The 20691-nt window shown below is 38.7% G+C and overlaps 1 protein-coding gene across 4 annotated transcripts in view; it reads left to right on the top strand.

Moving 5' to 3' along the window:
- Window positions 1–20691, top strand: part of vps13b (vacuolar protein sorting 13 homolog B) — a 977967-nt gene that overhangs the window by 120214 nt on the left and 837062 nt on the right. For all 4 annotated transcript variants that reach the window (XR_015757055.1, XM_043687669.2, XM_043687667.2 and 1 more), the window contains exon 8: window positions 18119–18399. Coding sequence is in view for 3 of the 4 variants with exons in the window: in XM_043687669.2 (XP_043543604.2) it covers window positions 18119–18399 (281 nt within the window). In the remaining variant the exon portion in view is untranslated. The remainder of the gene's footprint in view (window positions 1–18118; window positions 18400–20691) is intronic.

Below are 20691 nucleotides of genomic sequence, written 5' to 3'. Positions count from 1 at the left end.
ACAGATGCATTTACATCAACTGTCCACTCTTTTGATCCAAATTGGAGCCATTAAATTTACAAATTACAATAAAAAGTACCTATGTAGATAATTGATATATGTTTTGGCAAAAAAGATTATTTTGGCTCTGGAATTGTGATCATGTACAATAATGTAGTCATGATTTGGAGGTGCCGCTGTTGGACTGGAGTGTACAAAGCTAAAAATCATACAACCACCTGATGAGAGAGCAGCGCTTCAAAAGCTAGTGCATCCAAATAAGCCTGTTGGACTATAACCTGGTGTTGTGTGATTTTTAACTTTGTACAATAATATACTTGCATAATATCAAATGGTATAGTTAAAATCTCCAAAAAGTACTGCAATATTCAAGAAAAATGGACAGTATCTAGCAGTTCATCGTTCTCATTTCATGTGTCTATTCCTGCAGATCTGTTCTGAGGTAAGGTTTTAAATTCAACACTTAATAGATCAGTAAAAAGCTTCTGCTATTGGGACTACCACTACTTTTCTTTCTTTCTTATTTTTTGGTTTGGGAAGTTGAGAGTTGACCTTTGGACTTTGAGCAGCAGCTGTTTTGTTTTAAAAAGGAAAGAAAAAACAAATTCATATTTGTTTACAGGAACTGGCCTGGAAAGTTAATTGCAAGTTAATTATTATTCCAAGAACTCTGCAAATATTTCTGTACCTGAGATATATTATACTCCAAGGCTGGCAGCTGATTGGATGTTAAAAGGGTCAATTAATAGGTGGCTGGTGCTGGCCAGTCAAACAAAGGAATGTTGAAGAAAGTGACCAAGAAACTACAATTTGAACCGGTTTGGTCTGTGTTTCGGGTAGAAGCCAGTGTGGCTGTGAAATCTGGCGGATGGTATTTTGGTAGCTGTGTAGTTTATATTCAGATTTTGAATTATTGAGAGTTCAGAGAAAAGAACTCCAATTTGTAAACCATAAGGAATCTCCTGCAGTCTGTGGACACTGTTTGCATTGACCAGTGACTTCAGAATTCAAGTGATATGTAAACCTATGTGCCTGTGAACAACTCATCATCCAAGGATAGCTTGAACGTTTAGCAACCATTGTTCAAAAATTGCTTAAGTGAGCTGACCAGTTACAATACTTATTTTATTTTTAATTTATCTCTTTACTGTGTTTGTCTGTCTTTGTGTGACAGTTGACTATATTGACCTTCAGTTCACAGTTGATTTGTTGTTCTGTGAGATTGATCTGAAGGTACACAGGCAGGTTCAATATTGAATGGTGTGTCAAAAAGTATTCATTCTAGTTCTTTTACTTTTTGACCTTGATATTTATCCATCTGTATTGACCGTTTAATGAGCAATCTGTGGGTTGTTGGTCCACATTTTGTCTGTTAACTCCTATTTACCTTGTATTAATCCAACATGTTAGAATATATTGAAGATTGTTTTTACTTAATTTACATTGTGAAGTTTAGTTTGTTCAAAACAAAAGAAACTTGTAACTTTGTTCTCTGTTAAGTATCTGGAATTTTGAACTTTGTCTACTTTAAACAAAGCAAAACTTATTGTCCCCTAACTGTCATGTAAATTTAGTGGTCTTGTCCAGGAGCATAACAAAACTGACAGACCTGTAATTGTTGGGTTTATCTTTACATCCATGAATTCAGCTCATGAATTTATTTGTAATCATCCATTCAGCTACTTCACCCAATTCAGCATTGCCAATCAACCCAAACCTCCCTCTAGTTCCAGGATGTGGAAGGATGTTTGAGTTGATTGGCAATGGTGAATTGGGTGAAGCAGCTCAATGAATAGTCACAAATCAGTCCCTGTGCTCCTTTCCCCTGAAAGGTGAGGAACTTAAGGATTACTTTAATGCTGAAGGAAAGAAGCTTAGTGCTGTCTTCACTCTGATGATTTTGATATAGTGGCTGTTTATGTTAAGCAGCTCGATCACAACTTTTAGTTAATCAGAAATCCTCAGAATTTTGAACATAGCTGTCAAATCTTTTTAACCTTCTTTGCTCCCATTTAAAGTGTCCAATTCTTGATTTGCCTTAATAAATTGCTTTCACACTCCATTTGTGACCTTGATATTTTCCCCAAGTTAGATTGAACAGAATATTCTAATTGTCATTTAACCAGCAATTTACCCACATTTAGAAATATTTCTCCACTTTTGATCAGTGTGGCTCTATTTGTAACACCTCGGATATCTATATACCTGTGAAGATTTGTGACGTGTCCTGTTACAAGATTTTTTGTATTCAACTGAAAATTGAGAGGGGAATAATGCTCTAGAACACTGAATTCCTTAAGAATTCATTCCAAAAGCTGATCTTTTTAAACTTCTTGATAGTATTTAAAAACCTTTGCACCAAAACAGTATCATTTTAAGTGTTGTCTTTTCAAACATGCTTTGCTGTGGTGTATTGGGCTGTAAACACACTTTGTTCTGATTTGTGAATGAAGTGAAGGGCTGCACACAATTTTAGTCATGATTTGGAGATGCCGGTGTTGGACTGGGGTGTACAAAGTTAAAAATCACACAACACCAGGTTATAGTCCAACAAGTTTAATTGGAAGCACACTAGCTTTCAGAGTGCTGCTCCTTCAACAGGTGATCACTGTCACCTGTTGAAGGAGCAGCGCTCTGAAAGCTAGTGTGCTTCCAATTAAACCTGTTGGACTATAACCTGATGTTGTGTGATTTTTAACTTTGTACACAATTTTAAGCAGTATTGAGCTATGTTTGCCATGCTGAAAAGATTTGTTGTTCTTGATTTGAAGAGTCATACTTTGTACTTAGCCCTTAAGTAAACAAAACATATATTGTTGCAGTTGTAAGTCCCTGTCAAATTATTTGTGCTGTTGAAGAAAGAATAGAGTGTCAGGGTTTACAGAATTCAGAAATAATGTAGTAGTGTTTGCTATGAGTATGTTATTGCTGTGGGTGCAAGTTATGTGCACTTTAACACAGTACGTAATTATAGCATTGCTTTGAAAAAGACAAGTTCAGCAAGGAAGAAGCTCTCTAAAACATGATATGAGCAAGCTTGGGTAATTGATTTAATGGTTTGCTACAAACAGCTGTTAAGTTTGTAGTTTGAACATTGAAATCTGTTGTAATAACAATGTCTAAGAAGCTGCTCTGGCCATAACTTTGTTGACAATTGATGTTATGATACCTCTTTAATGTTGTGGAATATATCATCTGTTATAATTCCCATATTATCCAGTTGCATTTTCTCATACTTAATGTGAAGAAACAGTTTGTGTAAGGAAAGCCAAGCATGCTATGACATCAAAATATAACCTTGTCTGTAAAAAATAATCTGGTAATTCATGTGCCCTGACACAGCAAAAAGAAATAAGAGCAGAGTAAATCACAGTCATATTGCTTGCTTTGCTGTTCAGTACGCTTGTGGCTACTTCTGTATCTAATCTGTACTTTCCAGCCTCATCCCTGTATCTCTTGATTCAGTTCATGTTCAAAAATCTATTAATGGGTATTCATTTTGCCTAAGATAATGTGGATGCCCTACCTTATGTCTTCATAGTAACTTCAAACTCTAAAATATGCTTATGCTCTTTCCCCAAAGTCCTGCATACTCTTGGAAGCACTTTTTTTGACAGTACTTCCAGAATATTATTCATTGCTTTTTTTTTTGTTTGCATTAATTTGTGTGTTGTGAAAATCACTGCTGGGCCAGCATTTATTGCCCATCCTTAGATATCCTTAAGAAAATGATGATAAGCTGCTTTCTTAAACCACTGCAGTCCATTTGGTGTAAGAAGCCCTAAAATGCCATTAGGGAGGTCCAAGATTTTGACCCAGAGGCGCTTAAGGACCAGCAATATATTTCCAAGTAAGGAATGTCCGTGACTTGGAGAGGAACTTGCAAGTGGTAGTGTTGCCATGTATTTGTTGTTCTTGTTCTTCTGATGGAATTGGTCATGGTTTGGACAGTGCTGTCTCTCCTCTAACCTCCTTCATCTCTCCTTCTGCTCCACCTTTGTTGGCAGAACTATTTGTTCTTTTTACCTCATGTTGAGTTTCTCTGTGAAGGGATGCTCAAAATGTACGTCCAAAAATTAAGATTTTAATTCTTCAGTTAGTATTTAGCATCCCTTTGTTTTTGCTTTACTTGTGATTCATTTTGAGCTGTGAGTTTATTGTCCAAGTCTAATTGCTTTTGGAAAGCTCGTTTCTCTGTGATGCAATTTACCCGAAAGATGCCAAATAAATGTGAGATGATTGATTTGTGGTAGAAGAAAGTAGGAACATGAGTAGGCCATTCAGTCCCTCGAACCTGTTCTATCATTCAGTGAGATCACGGCTGATCTGAGATCTTAATTGCCTTTAGCCCATATCTTTAATACGTTTGCTTAACAAATTTTTATCTATCCCAGATTTAAAGTTAACAATTGAATTGAATTGCCTTCAACACTACTTTCCCCTTGAGACTGATTATTAAACTTAGTGATCTCGGACTAAGCTCTACTCTCTGCAACTGGATTCTTAGTTTCCTGACCCACAGGCCTCAATCAGTGAAGACTTGGGTGTGTACTCAGCCCCCTACTGTACTCACTGTGTGGGGGAGATGTTACTAACTAAACCTTTATTTAGAAATTTCAAGGGTGCGTGGGAGCAACATGAATTCTGATTACAGATATAGCATGAATTAATAGAATTTGCTTTGTTCCAAAATTCTATCTGGGACATAAATTAAAATCATTGAGAGAGTAGAGGAAAGATGGCTCATTTGTAAATGATGAGAGTTTATTAAGCAGTCTATTAAATTAAATGAAGGCAGACTATGTTTGATATGATGACTTTACATTGACTATTTACCATACCTGTAAAGCTATTTAACTTAAATGGCAGAAGTAGGGATCTTGTGGTGCAATAGTAGTTTCCTTATCATTTATGCCAGAAGATACAGTTTCAAGTGCCACCATTGCTCCAGAGGTGTGTAATAATCTTTCTGAATAGGCTGAAAATGTCTCAACAATAGAATGGCTGAGAAGTTTAGAACAGCACTCTTTTTGTGTGCTCTATCTGATTTGAGTGTTTATCTATTAGGTAGTCAGCGACATATATAAGATTCACAATATATAAATATGACTTACTCCTGCTAGCCAACTCATTTGTGATCTGAGCCATTGGAAAGGCAAAGGTGGGTTCCCCAATATTTGCATGTCAGTAATTTACTCAGCTTGGCTGGTTATTTGGTTATAACTATATAGGATGAATAAGCAACTGTTCACTGTTGTCTTTGTCTGAGTGAAACTAAATTAGTTTTGACAGCTCCTATCTTTTCTGGACTTATGACCCTGACTTGAACAACCACAGCTGCTAATATATATATATTTAACTACTGTGGCACATCTCTTCAAAAGAAGCTGATTTGCTGCAGGGCTTGATGAATGTTGACAAAAATGAAGGCCAGTTTTTTTAAAAATGTAGAGTTCACATTGATCCCTGAACGTTATGCATGCTTATAAATCAGTCTTTACTCTTGATCATGGGTCAGTTTATGCTCTTGACCTACACCATGGGTACATGTTGTCCATATATGATGGAAATGTATGAATAGTGAATGTGTCGAATGACTTAGAAAAATTCTGTGCCTGCTGATCAATGAGTAAACTTTTGTAGAATTAATATTGACTTTGTAAGTGAATTATCATTTATTTCAATCAACTAGAGAGTTAGAATAATCAAACTGAACTTCTTGATGCTGGTAGCTAATTAGTTATTTTACACAAATGAAATGAAGTCTCAGTGTTGAAGATTGTGATCCATCCATCACCAGCTTCGAATCATCATGAGTTAACCTGTCTGGTGTTGATTTTTCTCAAAAATTGAATGGCTCAGTGGTCAACAATACTGTCTCAATGTGTCAGGGACCTGGATTTGATTCCTTTGTGGGTGACTGGATGGAGTTTGCATATTCTCCATGTGTCTGCAGGGGTTTCATCTGGGTGCTCCGGTTTCCTCCTACAGTCTAAAGATGTGCAAGTTGGGTGGATTGACCATGCTAAATTGCCCTGTAGTGTCCAGGGATGTACAGGTTAGATGGATTAGCATGGGATATGCAGGGTTACGGGGATTGGGTCTGAGTGTGATCCTCTTCAGAAGATCGGTGCAGATTGGATGGGCATAATGGCATCTTTCTGCCTGCATGGATCCTATGATTCTAAAATTCTTTCTCTAAAGCCATTTATTTTAAAAGTGAGCATTAAGGGCAAGGACTGATTAGGGATCGTCACCTCAGCTTTCTTTAGGGGAAGTTGTATCTCACTAACTGAGTCTTTTTGAAGAGGTGAAAAGACGATTGATGAACGCAGAGCAGTAGATGTTATCCGTGTGGACTTCAGCAGAGTGTTCGACAAGGTACTGCTTGGGCTGGTTTATAAGGTAAGACCACATGGGATCCGTGGGTACTGGCAAATTGGTGTCAGAATTGGCTTGAAGGTACAAGACAAAGGGTGGTAGTAGAGGGTTGCTTTTTGGACTGGAGACCTGTGACCACAATGATTGGTGCTGGGTCCACTGCTTTTTGTCATTTATATAAATGATTTGAATGTCAACAGAAGAGATAAATTTGCAGATGACACTAACTGAGATGATGTAGTAGTGGACAGAGAAGAAGGTTGCCTCAGAGTACAATAAAACCTTGATCTAATAGGCCAATGGGCCAAGGAATGGAAGATAGTTTAATTTCGATAAATGTGAGGTGTTGCATTTTGGTAAGGCAAATCAGGGCAGGACTTATACACTTAATGGTTTGGTCCTGGAGAGTGTTGCTGAACAGAGAGACCTTGGGGTGCAGGTGCACAGTTCCTTGAAAGTGGAGTCCCAGGTTGACAGAGTGATGAAGAAGGCATTTGGTATGCCTTCATTGATCAGAACATTGCATATAGGAGTTGGGACATCTTGTTATGTCTGTGCGTAATATTGGTGAGCCCATGTTTTGAATACTGCGTACAGTTTTGTTTGCTTTTCTATCCGAAAGATGTTGTTAAACTTGAGAGGGTGCAGCAAAGATCTACAAGGATGTTGCTGAGACTGGAGGTTTGAATTATAGGGACAAGTTATAGGGACTCTGGGCCTTTTTTCCTTGGTATGTCAGAGACTGAGGGGTGACCTGATAGAGGTTTATAAAATCATGAGGGGCATGGATAGGGTGAGTAACCAAGGGCTTTTTCCTAGGATTGGGGAGTTGAAAACTAGAGGGCATAGGTTTAAGGTGAGAGGGGAAAGATTTAAAAAGGACTTGAGTGGTACGTGTATGAAATGAACTGCCAGAGGAAGTGGTGGAGACGGATATATTTCCAATATTTAAAAGGTATTTGAATGGATATGTAAATAGGGTTGAGAAGGATTTAGGCCAACTGCTGGCAAATTGGGCTGGATTAATTTAGAATATCTGGTTAGCAAGGACGAGTTGGATCGAAGGGTCTGACATCTCTGTGACTCTATCACTCTAAAAATGTTAAAAAAAAAACAGAAGTATGTAGATTTTACTGACAGTATCTTGATCAAGTTTGATTTGAGCCGAAGTTAGACTGAAAAATCTGTTTCTGTGCTATATAATGTTATGATTATTATAATAGGAACTGGTAGGAATAAAAAGCAAAGTGCTTGAAGGTTTTCTTATATTTATGGTCAAAGAAGTTGTTGTTTCCTCAGACTGCATGGTTAAAGTTTTGTTTGTGTGTGTGCTTGGAATGAAACTCTTGTGGCACAGTTGTAATGTTCCTCCCTCTTTGCCAATAGATTAGATCAAAGCTGATCTGATTGTAAACTCAAGTCCACATTCCCACCCACTCCAGAAAACATATCACAGCCTTTCTTTATTATTTATGTTTATTATAAATATGATTATTAAAAAATTATCATAAAATATCCCAAGAACTCTGCTTTCATCACCTGTCCTGAAACAGAACCTGCTGAGAAAGAAAGCTCACCTCATCTCTGTTTTAAATGGACAGCATCATGTTTTTAATCGTAGTTCTATATTCTTGAAGATGAACCATCTTTCACCCTCAGGTTTTTACTTGTTTTAACCAAGTTATGCCTTGCTCATCCAAACTCCTGCAGATATAAGCTTTGCCTATCTAGTCTTTCCTCATTAGACAACCAATCTATTTCTATTAAGCCAGTAAACTTTCTCTGTGTTGCTTCTAGTGCATTTATGCCGTTCTTTAAATAAGATAACTATTACTGTGCATGGTGATCCACTGAGCATGTTTGACAGAGCACCATTGTCATTTCTAGATAACCTCCCCCCCCCATGGACAGACAGACACAGAGAGACACACACGCACACACAGATACACTACTACGCATTCAACTTAATTTGTCTTTTTCTATCCACTTATATAATCTGTTCAACTAATTTTGTAATTTCTGAGCTATCTCCTCGAATGATTCTATTACCCCTGCAGGATTGATGTCATATGCAAACTGCTATATTTTACATTTAAAAGTCTGTTCTCCATAGTTATTTTTTAGCTGTTCTGATATTGGCAAAGATAGTATGCACCCATTATACTATTAATGCTATTGTTAATTCCAGATACATCTGGTCACTTAAGTTGTCAAAAGCAACAAAGAGTTAATCACTTGACTGTTAGTGCAGTGACTTTATCCCAATTTAGCCTCAATTGAATTTTGTGGCCTTCATAGCATGGCCTTGTCAAGTATACTAATGTGTTTTTGCTTTGTACGTTTTCAGATTTACTCCACTGTGCAATCATAAATTCCCTTAATGGAGTACTGTTTCTAAAGTCCACAGGTACTTCCAAATTACTGGAAAGGCAGATGTACAAGTTCTTTTTGGAATTTAATAGTTTCCATTTCTGTGAAAACAATATGTAACTTGCAGAAAGTTTTGGAGTTGTCTCAGTTTTAAGGTGGTCATGTGGAATGTCAAAAGGGTCAATCATCCTATTAAGTGGTGAAAAATTATAGCCTTTACAAAAATGGAAAAGATCCAAATTGCTTTCTTGTATTTGAACAATTTTGTGCTACTGTAATGTAGGTTTGTTTTGGAAACCCAAAGGTTTCCGCTGACTACACTCTTTCCACAACTTTAGTGCATACTAATGACTTTGGACATGACAATCTGGACACTTCATTATTCATCACATGGACCCTCTAATTTTTCTTTCATTAACTTCTCAATGAACGGTAGCAGATGTTTGGTACAAGACTGTGTAAGTGTGTTTGGGTTTGAAATTAATCAAAGTAAGGAAAAACTAGGCAGAACAGAATATTTTTCTTCCCATCATTTATGTCTGTAAAGAGTGGTAGGTTGATTTGATTCTGCATTGAATTAACCTTCTGAAATTCTAGCTGGCTGAGGGGTATGTTTTGTTCTCTTTAAAATGGTGTTTAAAAGATCTTTCTATCGACTTGTTTAATGTGTTCTCTGGGTAAACTTAACCCTTGATTGGAGAGATCTTGACATATACATGTGGAGCGGATGTTTGTTCTTATGGGAGAATTCAGGACCAAGGGTCACTGTTTAAAACTAAAGGATTAACCATTTAAAACTGCGATGAGATGAAATTCTTGTTTCCAGAGAGTTATGCGTCATTGCAGCTTTCTTCCTGAAAAGGCGATGAAGAGGAGTCTTTGCGTATTTTAAGTCAGAGCTGGATAGATTCTTGTTAAGGAAACAGGTGAAAGGTTATCAGGGTTATGTGGGAATGTAGATTTGGACAAGGAAAAAGTTAAAGTAACATAATTATAAATAAAAGGAACTGAATGTTGCGATTAATTTGTAATGTAAGGAAGGTGAGTGAAAACGTTTCTTGTGCATGAAAAACACATTGTTACATTTACTTTGGCTTCAACACAATTTTATTATGTTGTAAGAAAAGCAATTAGTGGTTTGATTTTCAATTTTTTAAAATGCAGTTCTATGGGCAATGTGAACAACATAAACAAGATCAAAGTTGGAAATTTGGTGCCCAACAGAAAGAAGGCCTTGAATAGTTAGTAGTAGTTAATATTCTCAATAAATATTTATATTTGCCGTGATTGTATTGTATGGCAGAGTAAGGTCAAGGGGATGTATGGTGCTAAGTGCCCCAGGCACAACCATACTCAACTGTTTCATCAGTGACTTTCCTTCCACCTAAGGTTGGAAGTGAGGATTCTCCCTTGTTGCACAATGTTCAGTCCCAGAGGGCAAAAGAGGGCTACTTGTTGATTTTCAGGGACTGCGACTTGGAATAATAGAGAACCTCATTCAAACAAGATGCAGGGTATATAATGGAGAGTTGAGGAGAAATTTCTTCACTCAAAACATTATGAATCTTTGGAGTTCTTGACCCAGAGGGTTCTTGGATGCTCCATCATACTCATCATCATTATATTTAATGATGCTAAAGACTTTCGGTCTCTCAAGGAATTGAGGAATGGGGGAATGAGCAGGAAAGTGAATTTGTGCCATGATCATAATGCATGCCAGGACAGGTACAATAAGAACATAAAAAAACAGTAGCAGGACTAGGCCACCTGAGCCCACTCCGCCATTCATGGCCTCAGCTCCACTTACCATAATGATGGACTCTATGATAACTCCAACTCCTCTAAAGTATGTTCTTTTGTTCTTATGACTTTATAATATGAAAAGTATTTTGTATTGGTGAGGCAAAGTACTTTTTTATTTAATCACGTGAGTAGGTGTTGCAGGCTGGACTAGAATTTATTGCCCATCATTGACTAACCTCAGTGTCAGAGAAGTTGACTTGGATGCCGATAACATAAAAACTAACTGTAAAAGTTTCGATAGGAGTGTGAAGGGAAAACAATTGTGATGGCAAATGTAGGTTTCTCACAGTCTGAAGCAGGGAAATTTATAATAGGGGGCAATTTCCAACTTTGGTTCTGTGTTCATAATGGAGGACACAAAGTATATACCAGAAATGTTAGGGAACACAGGGTTTTGACAAAGGAAGGAACTGAAGGAAATTGATATGCGCAGGGAAATGGTGTTGGGGAAATTGATGGGATTGAAGACCAATGAATCCTCAGCCCCTGACAATCTAGATTAGATTAGATTACTTACAGTGTACATCCCAGAGAACTTAGAAAAATGGCCCTAGCAACAGTGGATGCATTGGTGACCATCTTCCAATATTTAATTGACTCCAGAATAGTTTCTACATATAGGAGGGTAGCTAATGTAACTCCCCTTTAAGAAGATAGACAAGGAATACCAGGAATTGTAGACCAGTCACTCTGCTGTCGGTAGTGGGAAAATGCTAGAGTCAATTACAAAAGAATTAATGGCTGCGCATTTAGAAAGCAGTTGCAATATTGGACAGAGTCATTATGGACTTATGAAAGCGAAATCATGCTTGACAAATTTACTAGAATTCTTTGAGGATATAATGAGTTGATAAAGGAGAGCCAGTGAATTTGATTTACTTAAAATGAGGTCCCACATAAGAGATTAGCATGTAAAATTAAAAAGCATGGGATTGGGGAGTAGCTTATTGAGATGAATAGAAAGCTGGTTGGCAGATAGGAGACAAAGGGTAATAAGAAATAGGTCTTTTTCTGAATGGCAAGCAGTGACTAGTGGGGCACTTCAGGGATCAGTGCTATAACCCCACCTATTCACAGTATATGTTAATTACTTGGATGAGGGAATGAAATGGAGTATCTCAATTTGCATATGACACAAAGCTAGGTAGGAGGGTTACTGTAGAAGGCTGCGGGGATGCATCAATGTGATTTGGACAAGCTGGGTCAGTGAGCCATGGTAGATGTAGCTTAATGTAGATAAATGGAGGTTGTCCACTTGGGTAGGAATGCAGCTTGTTATCTGAATAGTTATAAATTGAGACAATGGAATGTGCAACAAGGTCTGCTGCCCTTACATCATTAGGATAGTGGTAAGCTCCTTGAGTGTTGTTGGAGCTGCATTCATCTAAGCAAATAGTCACTCTTGACTTGTGCCTTGTAGATTGTGAACAACCTTTGGTGTGTGAGAAGGCAACTTATTCTCCTCTGACCTGCTCTTGTAGCCTCTGTATGTGTGTGACTAGACCAGTTCAATTTCTCCTCAATGGTAACTGCCAGGATGTTGTTTTATGTGGTGCTTGTCTTTGAATACCTCGGGACAATGATTAGGTTGTCTCTTGTTGGAGATGATCATTGCCTTGTATTTGTGTGATGCAAATGTTATTTGTTTTGTTGAATATATGCTGCTTGACCTCACTGGTGACATTTTCCACAGCTATGCTGATGACTGAGAATAGGGGGATATTTGATAGGGGGATATTTGACCTGATTGGACTACTACTTTTGATGGATAGGGCATACCTGGACATTTTTTCATGTGGATTTGTAGCTGTACTGGAACAACTTGTCTATGGACACAGCTAGTTGTGGAGCACAAATCCAGATCTGTTGCCTGAATATTGTCAGGACTCTCAACCTTGACAGTATCCTGTACCTCCAGCCTGGCTGTTGTAACCATATACTTGTGTTACATGTACGAGTAAAGTAGGATTTTTATGTCTGAATAAGTAACTGAATCTAAATGAAGACAAAGTCGTACAGAATTCTAGTTTTATGTTCATGCATACTTGTTTGTGTTCCTTTGTGTTAGAATTTGTGTTTAAACAGTTGCTTGTTAAAAGAAAACTAATCATTCACATTATGAAACTGTGCAAAGCATGTTTTTCTGTACATTTGAGACTCGTTTGTAATTGGGACAATAATTAAACCTTATGCATAATACTAAACTGTAACAGTAAGGCCTGCTTTAGTTTGCCATGTCCTGGGGGATCTTCACTGAATGGGCGTCAACTTGGTTTGTGGATATTGTGTGCATAACTGCCAAAAAATGGCTAATTGGAAATCCAGGAATCTACCATTATTCTCTCAACTTTCTATTATCCTGGGAACAAAATCCTTGGATGGAATCTCATATGGTTCAGAACAGTAGTTAGACCTATTTTAGAAAATATGGTTTCCATTGTTGCTTTTCTGGCAATTATATGTGGTCTCTGTTGGAGGAATGATTTAACACAGTTTTTTGGGCAGTTGCTCAACTATATCTTGGCGATTGGCAATTTAAGTGGACACAGGAGAATTGTAGGTAAGCTAGGGAAAATTTGAAATGTTGACTTCAGATTTGTTTCTTGAGTTAGGACACGTGTGCCATAAAAATGACTTCTAACATTGCCAACATTTTTAAAAAAGTCTTGGAATGATACTGGATAACTGGAGAGTTCAGTCATTTTTGTTGACATAGATGGACTACTCTTAACTTCTAGTTAGCAAAATATTGAGGAGGGTGGCAGGAGAACATATTGAAAATACACAGTTCCAATGAAAAATTACTCACCTGAAATTTTAACTCTTCTTGTTCTATAGATGTTGCTCTGGAGAGTTGCTGAGGAGTTCAAGAAATTTCTGTTTTCTCATATTGGTCCTTTTCATAGATGCTCAGCTGTAAATTATTCAAAGTCTTGTAATATGTTCTTGTTCAGGTTATCAGGGTTAGGTGGGAATGCAGTCAGTGGTGAACAAAAAGCTTTTGCTGCCATTTAGTGTGCTTACACCTGTCCACAAACCCAAATACAAGCTATAGTGTATCAGCGCTGAAAATGTGTTGCTGGAAAAACGCAGCAGGTCAGGCAGCATCCAAGGAACAGGAGAATCGACGTTTCGGGCATAAGCCCTTCTTCAGGAATCCTGAAGAAGGGCTTATGCCCGAAACGTCGATTCTCCTATAGTGTATCAGCTTCTGATTTTGGTCATGCAAAACAATGCAGTGCTGTTACAGCAAATGTCAGGATCATATCTCTTCAACCAATCAGTTTGCTGAATTTTTACTGAGACTTTAAACCAGGTGGCTCGTTAGAATACTTAATTCAACGTAAAATTATGTATTGGAAACAACCAAGATGAGGAAAAGAATTTGATAAAAAGAGAGGCTGGATAAACTAATTTACAGTTTTCTTTAGAGCAAAGGGGTTGTGGGGCAACCTGATTAAGGTCTAAAAGATTAAATGGTGCATGGATAGGTTGAATACAAAGCAGTTGTTCCCCTCAGTTGAAGGGCCAGTAACAAAGGGGCATAAATTTTAACATGCATGGAAGGATGTTTCATGGGGAATTGAAGAAAGGATTTTTTTCTCTCTCAGAAGGTGCTAGTGATCTGGGAGGGTAGAAGAGGTAAGTAATCTCAGTCTTTAAAAAGTACTTGTTGAACACTTGACGTGTCATAACATTCAAGGCTACGGGCCAAGTGTTGGACAACATAACTTGTGTAAATTTAGCATAGTGTTAGCAGTATAGACTTGATGAGTTGAAAGGCCTCCTCTGCATTGTCTGTTTCTATCATTCTGGGTAATTATTTTTTCAAATATTTTTCATGTTTGGCTTTAGGATGGCATAATCTGTTTGTAAGCAGTTTTCTGCCAGTTGTTGATGAATGGCTAGAATCCTTCAGGGAGTGTTTAAAAAGAAAACAATTGGTTCCAATTTTTTTTCTCCGTGACTAATATTTCGAGTTCCTAAAAAAAGGCTTCAAACCAAGAAAAAAATCCAAATGCTGTATGTTCATAATGGGGGTAATTAAATTTACCCGCTGAATTTATTTCTGTGTCTTTTAGTTGAAAATCACACAACACCAGATTATAGTCCAACAGGTTTATTTGGAAGCACTAGCTTTTGGAGCGCTGCTCCTTCATCAGGTGGTTGTGGAGTCACAATCACCTGATGAAGGAGCAGCGCTCCGAATGTTAGTGCTTCCAAATAAATCTGTCGGACTATAGCCTGCTATTGCGTGATTTTTAACTTTGTACACCCCGGTCCAACACCAGCATCTCCAAATTGTGTCTTTTAGTATCTTCATTAAGTTTGAAGTCAGCTTCATATTTTTATAACATTAGATGAACCAATCTTTCTGCAGTTGAGCTTTGAGCCTATGCCGTAGTTTGCAGAATCCACTCCGAAAGAGACTGTGCAGGATGTGCATATCTTGCTTAGCGAATGAACTTGGAAAGAGGGAATTGTCCAACAAAGAGAGATTGAATGGACTTAGACCTATATACCCTGGAGTTCAGCAGAATTGGAGATGATGTAATGAAAGATATTAAGTTCTTCAGGAATTGACAGACTGGATGCTGGGAAATTATATTCCCCTGGCTCGGGAATTTACAACATGGGATCACAGTATCAGAATAAGGGATTGTCTTATTAGGAGTAAAGTGAGGAAATATTTATGACTGAAAATGTTTTCAGTCATAGAGTCCGAGAATCATACAGCATGGAAACAGGCCATTTGGCCTAACTCGTTGATGCTGACTAGGTTTCCTAAATTGAACTAGTTCCATTTGTCTGTGTCTGGTCTATATCCTTCTAAACCTTTCCTATCCATTTACCTGCCCAAATCACTTTTGAATGTTGTGATTGCACCTGTGTCTACTACTTCCTTTGGTAGTATGTTCCATATACCCACCACACTGTACGTGAAAAATTTTCACCATTCTATTAAAGCTTTTTTCAGCTTAGGTATAAACTAAGCCACATGCAAATTATAGCCATCTCTTTTCAACCTAAACCTCAAACAAAAAACTAGTGTACGACTGGATGGTACCACTTCCCATAACAGCCAATGGTTACAGGTCCCGTACAGAATTGGAGAGGAAGGACGATCTGGGCACCAAGGTTTTGTGAATTGCTTCCAGAGGCAATATGGCTGCAGGTGATTCCAGTCCCAATTAGAAAATCAGGAACCAGATGAGAATTCAATGTCAATGGAAGTGCCAATTAAAATTCATTGGGAATGGGGGATTAATTCAATAAATCTCATCGCGAGTTGGTATGAAGGGCATTTGGTTGTGAATTAATTGAGAGTTGGAATTCAATGCCAGGGGATGGGGTTCATTGCTAACTGGTGTGTATGAATATGGATTTTTCACAGTGCCTGAGGAGGCTTATGCTTCATCTGTACAAGTACCAGGCAAGATAACTTGGCCTGTCTGTAGGTGATGGCTTTGCTCGTGGAGTTTGTCCTCTCAGTGCCGTTCTTATGCAGAAATAGCAAAAAGAGCTCCTTGAGCATGCTCCACCTCAAAGCCATTTTCCCACATTGCCCAGGAGATCCTTGATATCTTTAATATCTAAAATGCACTGATCTCAGTCTTGAACACATTTAATGATTGAGCAGACACAGCTCTCAGCGACAGAGAACGCAAAGATTCACCATCCAGTAAGTGAAGAAATTCCTTTGTGTCTAATCCTAAATGGCCTGCAGCTGATTGTGAGACACTGTCTCCTGGGTCGAGACTGTCCCAGCGAAGAAACAATTTTTTCCTTAGCGACCCTGAGAAAATTCTTCACCATTCAATGGGATCGCCTCTAACCTTTCTAAGCTTGAGAATATTAACCTAAAATCAAGTTCTCCTCGTGGGAAAACCCTGCATCTGAGGAATCAGCCTCGTGATGACGATATCTTCTTTCTGACTGGACAATACATAGAGCAGTGGGTCAGACAATGTGAACAACTGGACGACACCTTCAACTTTGGGAAATGGCCCAAGGCACTTCACAGGTGGTCAAATAAAATCTGACAATGAATTATGTTAAGCAATATTAGAACAGCTGACTGAAAGCTTTGCCTAAGGGACAAACATGTTTTTGGGAGTATCGTAAATGAGGAAGAGATATAAGAACCACTGAGTGTGACTTTGAACAGAGTACTGGGAATTGGTTGTAGGAAAAAGTAGTGAAAGAAGGGAAGGAGGAACTCTGTTGTTTTTTCTGAGCTCTTTCACCCTGTAGGAATTGATTTTTATCTACTCGAGGAGAGATGTTTGGGAAGTATCTACTATGTGGTATCTACTCCAAATCTTTAAAGTAAGAACACAAGAATTAAGAGCAGGAGTAGGCCATTTAGCCCCTCAAGGCAAAAGTGAGGACTGCAGATGCCGGAAATCAGAGTCTGGATTAGAGAGGCACAGCAGATCAGGTAGCATCCGAGGAGTATGAAAATCGATGTTTTGGGCAAAAGCCCTTATCAGGACTGAACGTAGGGAGCCCTCAGGGTGGAGAGATAAATGGGAGGGGTGTGGGGCTGGGGAGAAGGTAGCAAAGAGTACAATGGGTGGATGGGGATGGGGATGAAGGTAATAGGTCAGCGAGGAGGATGGAGTGGATAGGTGGGGAGGAAGATTGGCAGATGGGACAGGTCATGAGGACGGTGCTGAGCTGGAAGGTTGGAACTGGGTTAAGGTGGGGGGAGGGTAAATGAGGAAACTGGTGACGTCCTCATTGATGCCCTGTGGTTGAAGTGTTCCAAGGCGGAAGATGAGGCGTTCTTCCTCCAGGTGTTGTGCGGTGAGGGAGTGGTAGTGGAGGAGGCCCAAGATCTGCATGTCCTCGGCAGAGTGGGAGGGGGAGTTGAAATGTTGGGCCACGAGGCGGTGGGATTGATTGGTGTGGGTGTCCCGGAGATGTTCCCTAAAAGGCTGTGCGAGAAGGCTCCCCAATTTAGAGGAGAGTGCATTGGGAGCAATGGATACAATAAATGACATTGGTGGATATGCAGGTGAAACTTTGATTGATGTGAAAGGCTCCTTTGAGGCCTTGGATGGAGGTGAGGGGGGAGGTGTGGGTGCAGGTTTTGCAATTCCTGCGGTGGCAGGGGAGGGTGCCAGGAGAGGAGGGTGGGTTGTTTGGGTGAGCATGGACCTGACCAGGTAGTCACGGAGGGAACGGTCTTTGCGGAAAGTGGAAACGGGTGGGGAGGGAAATTTGTAACCTTTGGAATGTATAATCGGCATTTTCTTCATTATTTATCCAAGGTGGAAATGTGCTGTGACAATTTTGTTGTGATACCTGTGATATACCTTGTGATTGCGTCATGGCATGAAAATGGCTGAACACTATAATCTGTAGCTACTGTTGGTAAATATGTTAACAATGTTGGCTGCAGTCATTATTTTCATGCCCAGTATTGATCTGAAATTTTTAAGCTGGTAAAAGCCACTGATTGGGAGGTTTCTCTTCTGATGGGGTGGTGGGAGGGCCACTGTTAAATTGTCGTCAGCTGTTTAAATATGGCATTAAAGTTGAGTGCTTGTGTCCACAGGTACTGAATCTGAAACAGGACCTCAAGGACAACATGCATGCCAGTACCAGAGTATGGATGCCCAACAGCAGTTACAGCAGCAAGGTGGTGATGACGATCAAGGATGGGTATCTTGGGCGTGGTCTTTGGTTCCTGCACTGGTCAGTTATTCTGAAGAGGGTGATGAAAGCTATGAGGTTGATGAAAATGGCATCAAAATAAATTGTCCAAGATCATCACCACCTAAGGATCCAATTATTTCTGTGGGAATTTACTGCACCAAAGCTACTATCACTTTTAAGGTTTGTTTAAAAAAACAGCTCAACAAGGCTGACATCTACTTTGTTCATTTGCCATAAGATAGTTTCACATGTAGGTTAGAATTACAGATTTCCTCTCCTGAAGAACTTCCATGCTCCACTCCTTATTAGGTCATTTTAATGAGACTTTTTTCCCCCAGATTTATCAATTAATTGAATTTAAATCTACCAGCTGCTGTGGTGAGATTTGAACCTGTTTCAGGACCATTGGTTTGACCGTCTCTTGTTTACTTGCTCAGTAACATTAGCATTATGCTACCATTCTTTTTTCTTGACAGTACATGGTGAAAATAAGAGAAGAAGCAAGTATTTGTGAGTAGTTTAGAATTATCTATTCCAGTGGGATCCCAGTTCAATTTTGACCCGTGAACTGATCTCTTTTGTTTTGGCAAAGGCAAAACTGTAATTGCAGTCCAACATAATCATACCTACTATTTTTTTGGTGGATTTGTATCCTGGGTAGAATTTTACTTTACTCATAGATTCTCAAATGATTAATGTTAGGCCTCAGGTGAACTATTTGTCTGGGATTAATGTGTCGCAAAGCAGTAAATATTTCATGTTCTCCATATGGTAGTGATATATAAAAGTATTATTTTTCATGATATATTCTACCAGCAATGCTGAATCTTATGTGCTTAATTTCTTGGCATTGTGTATGTTCACAGATATGTGTACCTGTGGTGAGTTTGTTAACAGAAGCTTAAGTAATTTGGATATTTTAATGTTTCTGACCCACATTTTTGCAGCTCTTTTGAGTCCAATCCTGCATGTAACAAGGATTTTTTTTGTTATGGTCTTCATGTTTTTAAAAAAATGGAGATTGAGATACAGGCTATAAAAGGTAAAAGAATGATTATGAGAATGACGCCAGAACTCAAAGATTGCAACTTCAAGGTAAGAGTGTACAGGCTGGGACACTTCTCTTTAGTACAAAAGATTTGAGTATGATCTAATACTGTTTTTAAAATATTGACTTGTTTTAATTGGTTAGAAATTTTTAAAAATCTGGTTATTTGGCAGTCCAAAACAATTGGCATTATTAAGCAATATCATAGTGATAATGTCAGTAGACTAGCAATCCAGATCCCACTATAAAGTTCTGAGTTCAGAGTTTGAACTCTACTGTGACAGATGATGAGATTTGCCTCCAAGAAAAAAGTATCTGGTGTTAATAGCTACCCAATAGCAGTATTGTAAGCAGGGAAGGAATTCTGCTATCCTTATTTGGCTTGTCCTAGATGTGCCTCCAGCTTCTAGTAATGTGGCAATTCTTACATTATGGATCTGCCTACAGTGGTTCAAAAAAGCAGCTCATCACCACCTTTTCAAGGGGCAGTTAGGGATGGGCAATGAATACTGGCCCAACCAGTGACACTTATCATGCGAGTGAATTAAAATACAATAATTTTAACTGTTCTCTGAAATGACATAGCTGGTGCCTGGTTTGAGATCAATGAAATATTGTCAATAAATAATGGCCAACTAGTGGCGTTTACATCCCATGAACAAACCAAAATAAGTGAAATAATCACTTGTAGAAAGACAGAAAATAGTAGCAAAATAGGACATTCAGCCCATTGGTTCAACTCTGCCACTTAGCATGAGCATGGTTAATCTTCTATTTCAATGCCTGTTCCTGCTCTTTCTGAAGTCTTATACCCTTGAGAAATATTTCTTAAATATGTTCAGTCACTCCACAACCTTCTATGCTAGAAAATTTCACCGGTCTTTCAACCTGAGTGATGAGTATTTCCTTATCTTAGGCTGATATGGTCAACTGCACATCTTGAAACTATATTCCTTTGCATTGAAAGCATCTGCCAGTGGGAATGTCATCCCTGTGTCCAGTTAGACCTGCCCTGTCACAATTTTATGCATTGCATTGAGAGTCCCCCTCATTCTTCTAACCTCCAGTGAATGTAGGCCCACTTGCCACATGGATCTCATTACCACATTGGGTATTTTATTTTTATTCATATGATTTGGGCATCACTGACTAGGCCAGCGTTGTTACCCATCTTTAATTGCCCCGGAGAAGATGATGTTGAGTTACGTTCATGAACTGCTACAGCCTTGAGATGTGTGGACAGTGCTGTTTGGCAGGAAGTTCCAGGACTTTTCTTGTGACACTGAATACTCATCGATTTTACTCCCAGTAAGGATGGTGTTAAGCTTGGAAGAGAAATTGCAGATGGTGCCTTTCCCATGCAGTTCCTGCCTTTGTCCTTGGATTGTGTGTTTGGAAGATGTTTTCAGGGCAGCCTGATTCAA

Source organism: Chiloscyllium plagiosum, unplaced genomic scaffold (assembly GCF_037043375.1).
Source record: "Chiloscyllium plagiosum isolate Xiang-an unplaced genomic scaffold, Cpla_swu_hap1 HiC_scaffold_4, whole genome shotgun sequence".
Lineage (NCBI taxonomy): Eukaryota > Metazoa > Chordata > Chondrichthyes > Orectolobiformes > Hemiscylliidae > Chiloscyllium > Chiloscyllium plagiosum.
Note: the sequence above shows the minus strand (reverse complement) of the source record. Positions and strands in the feature narration are given on the sequence as shown.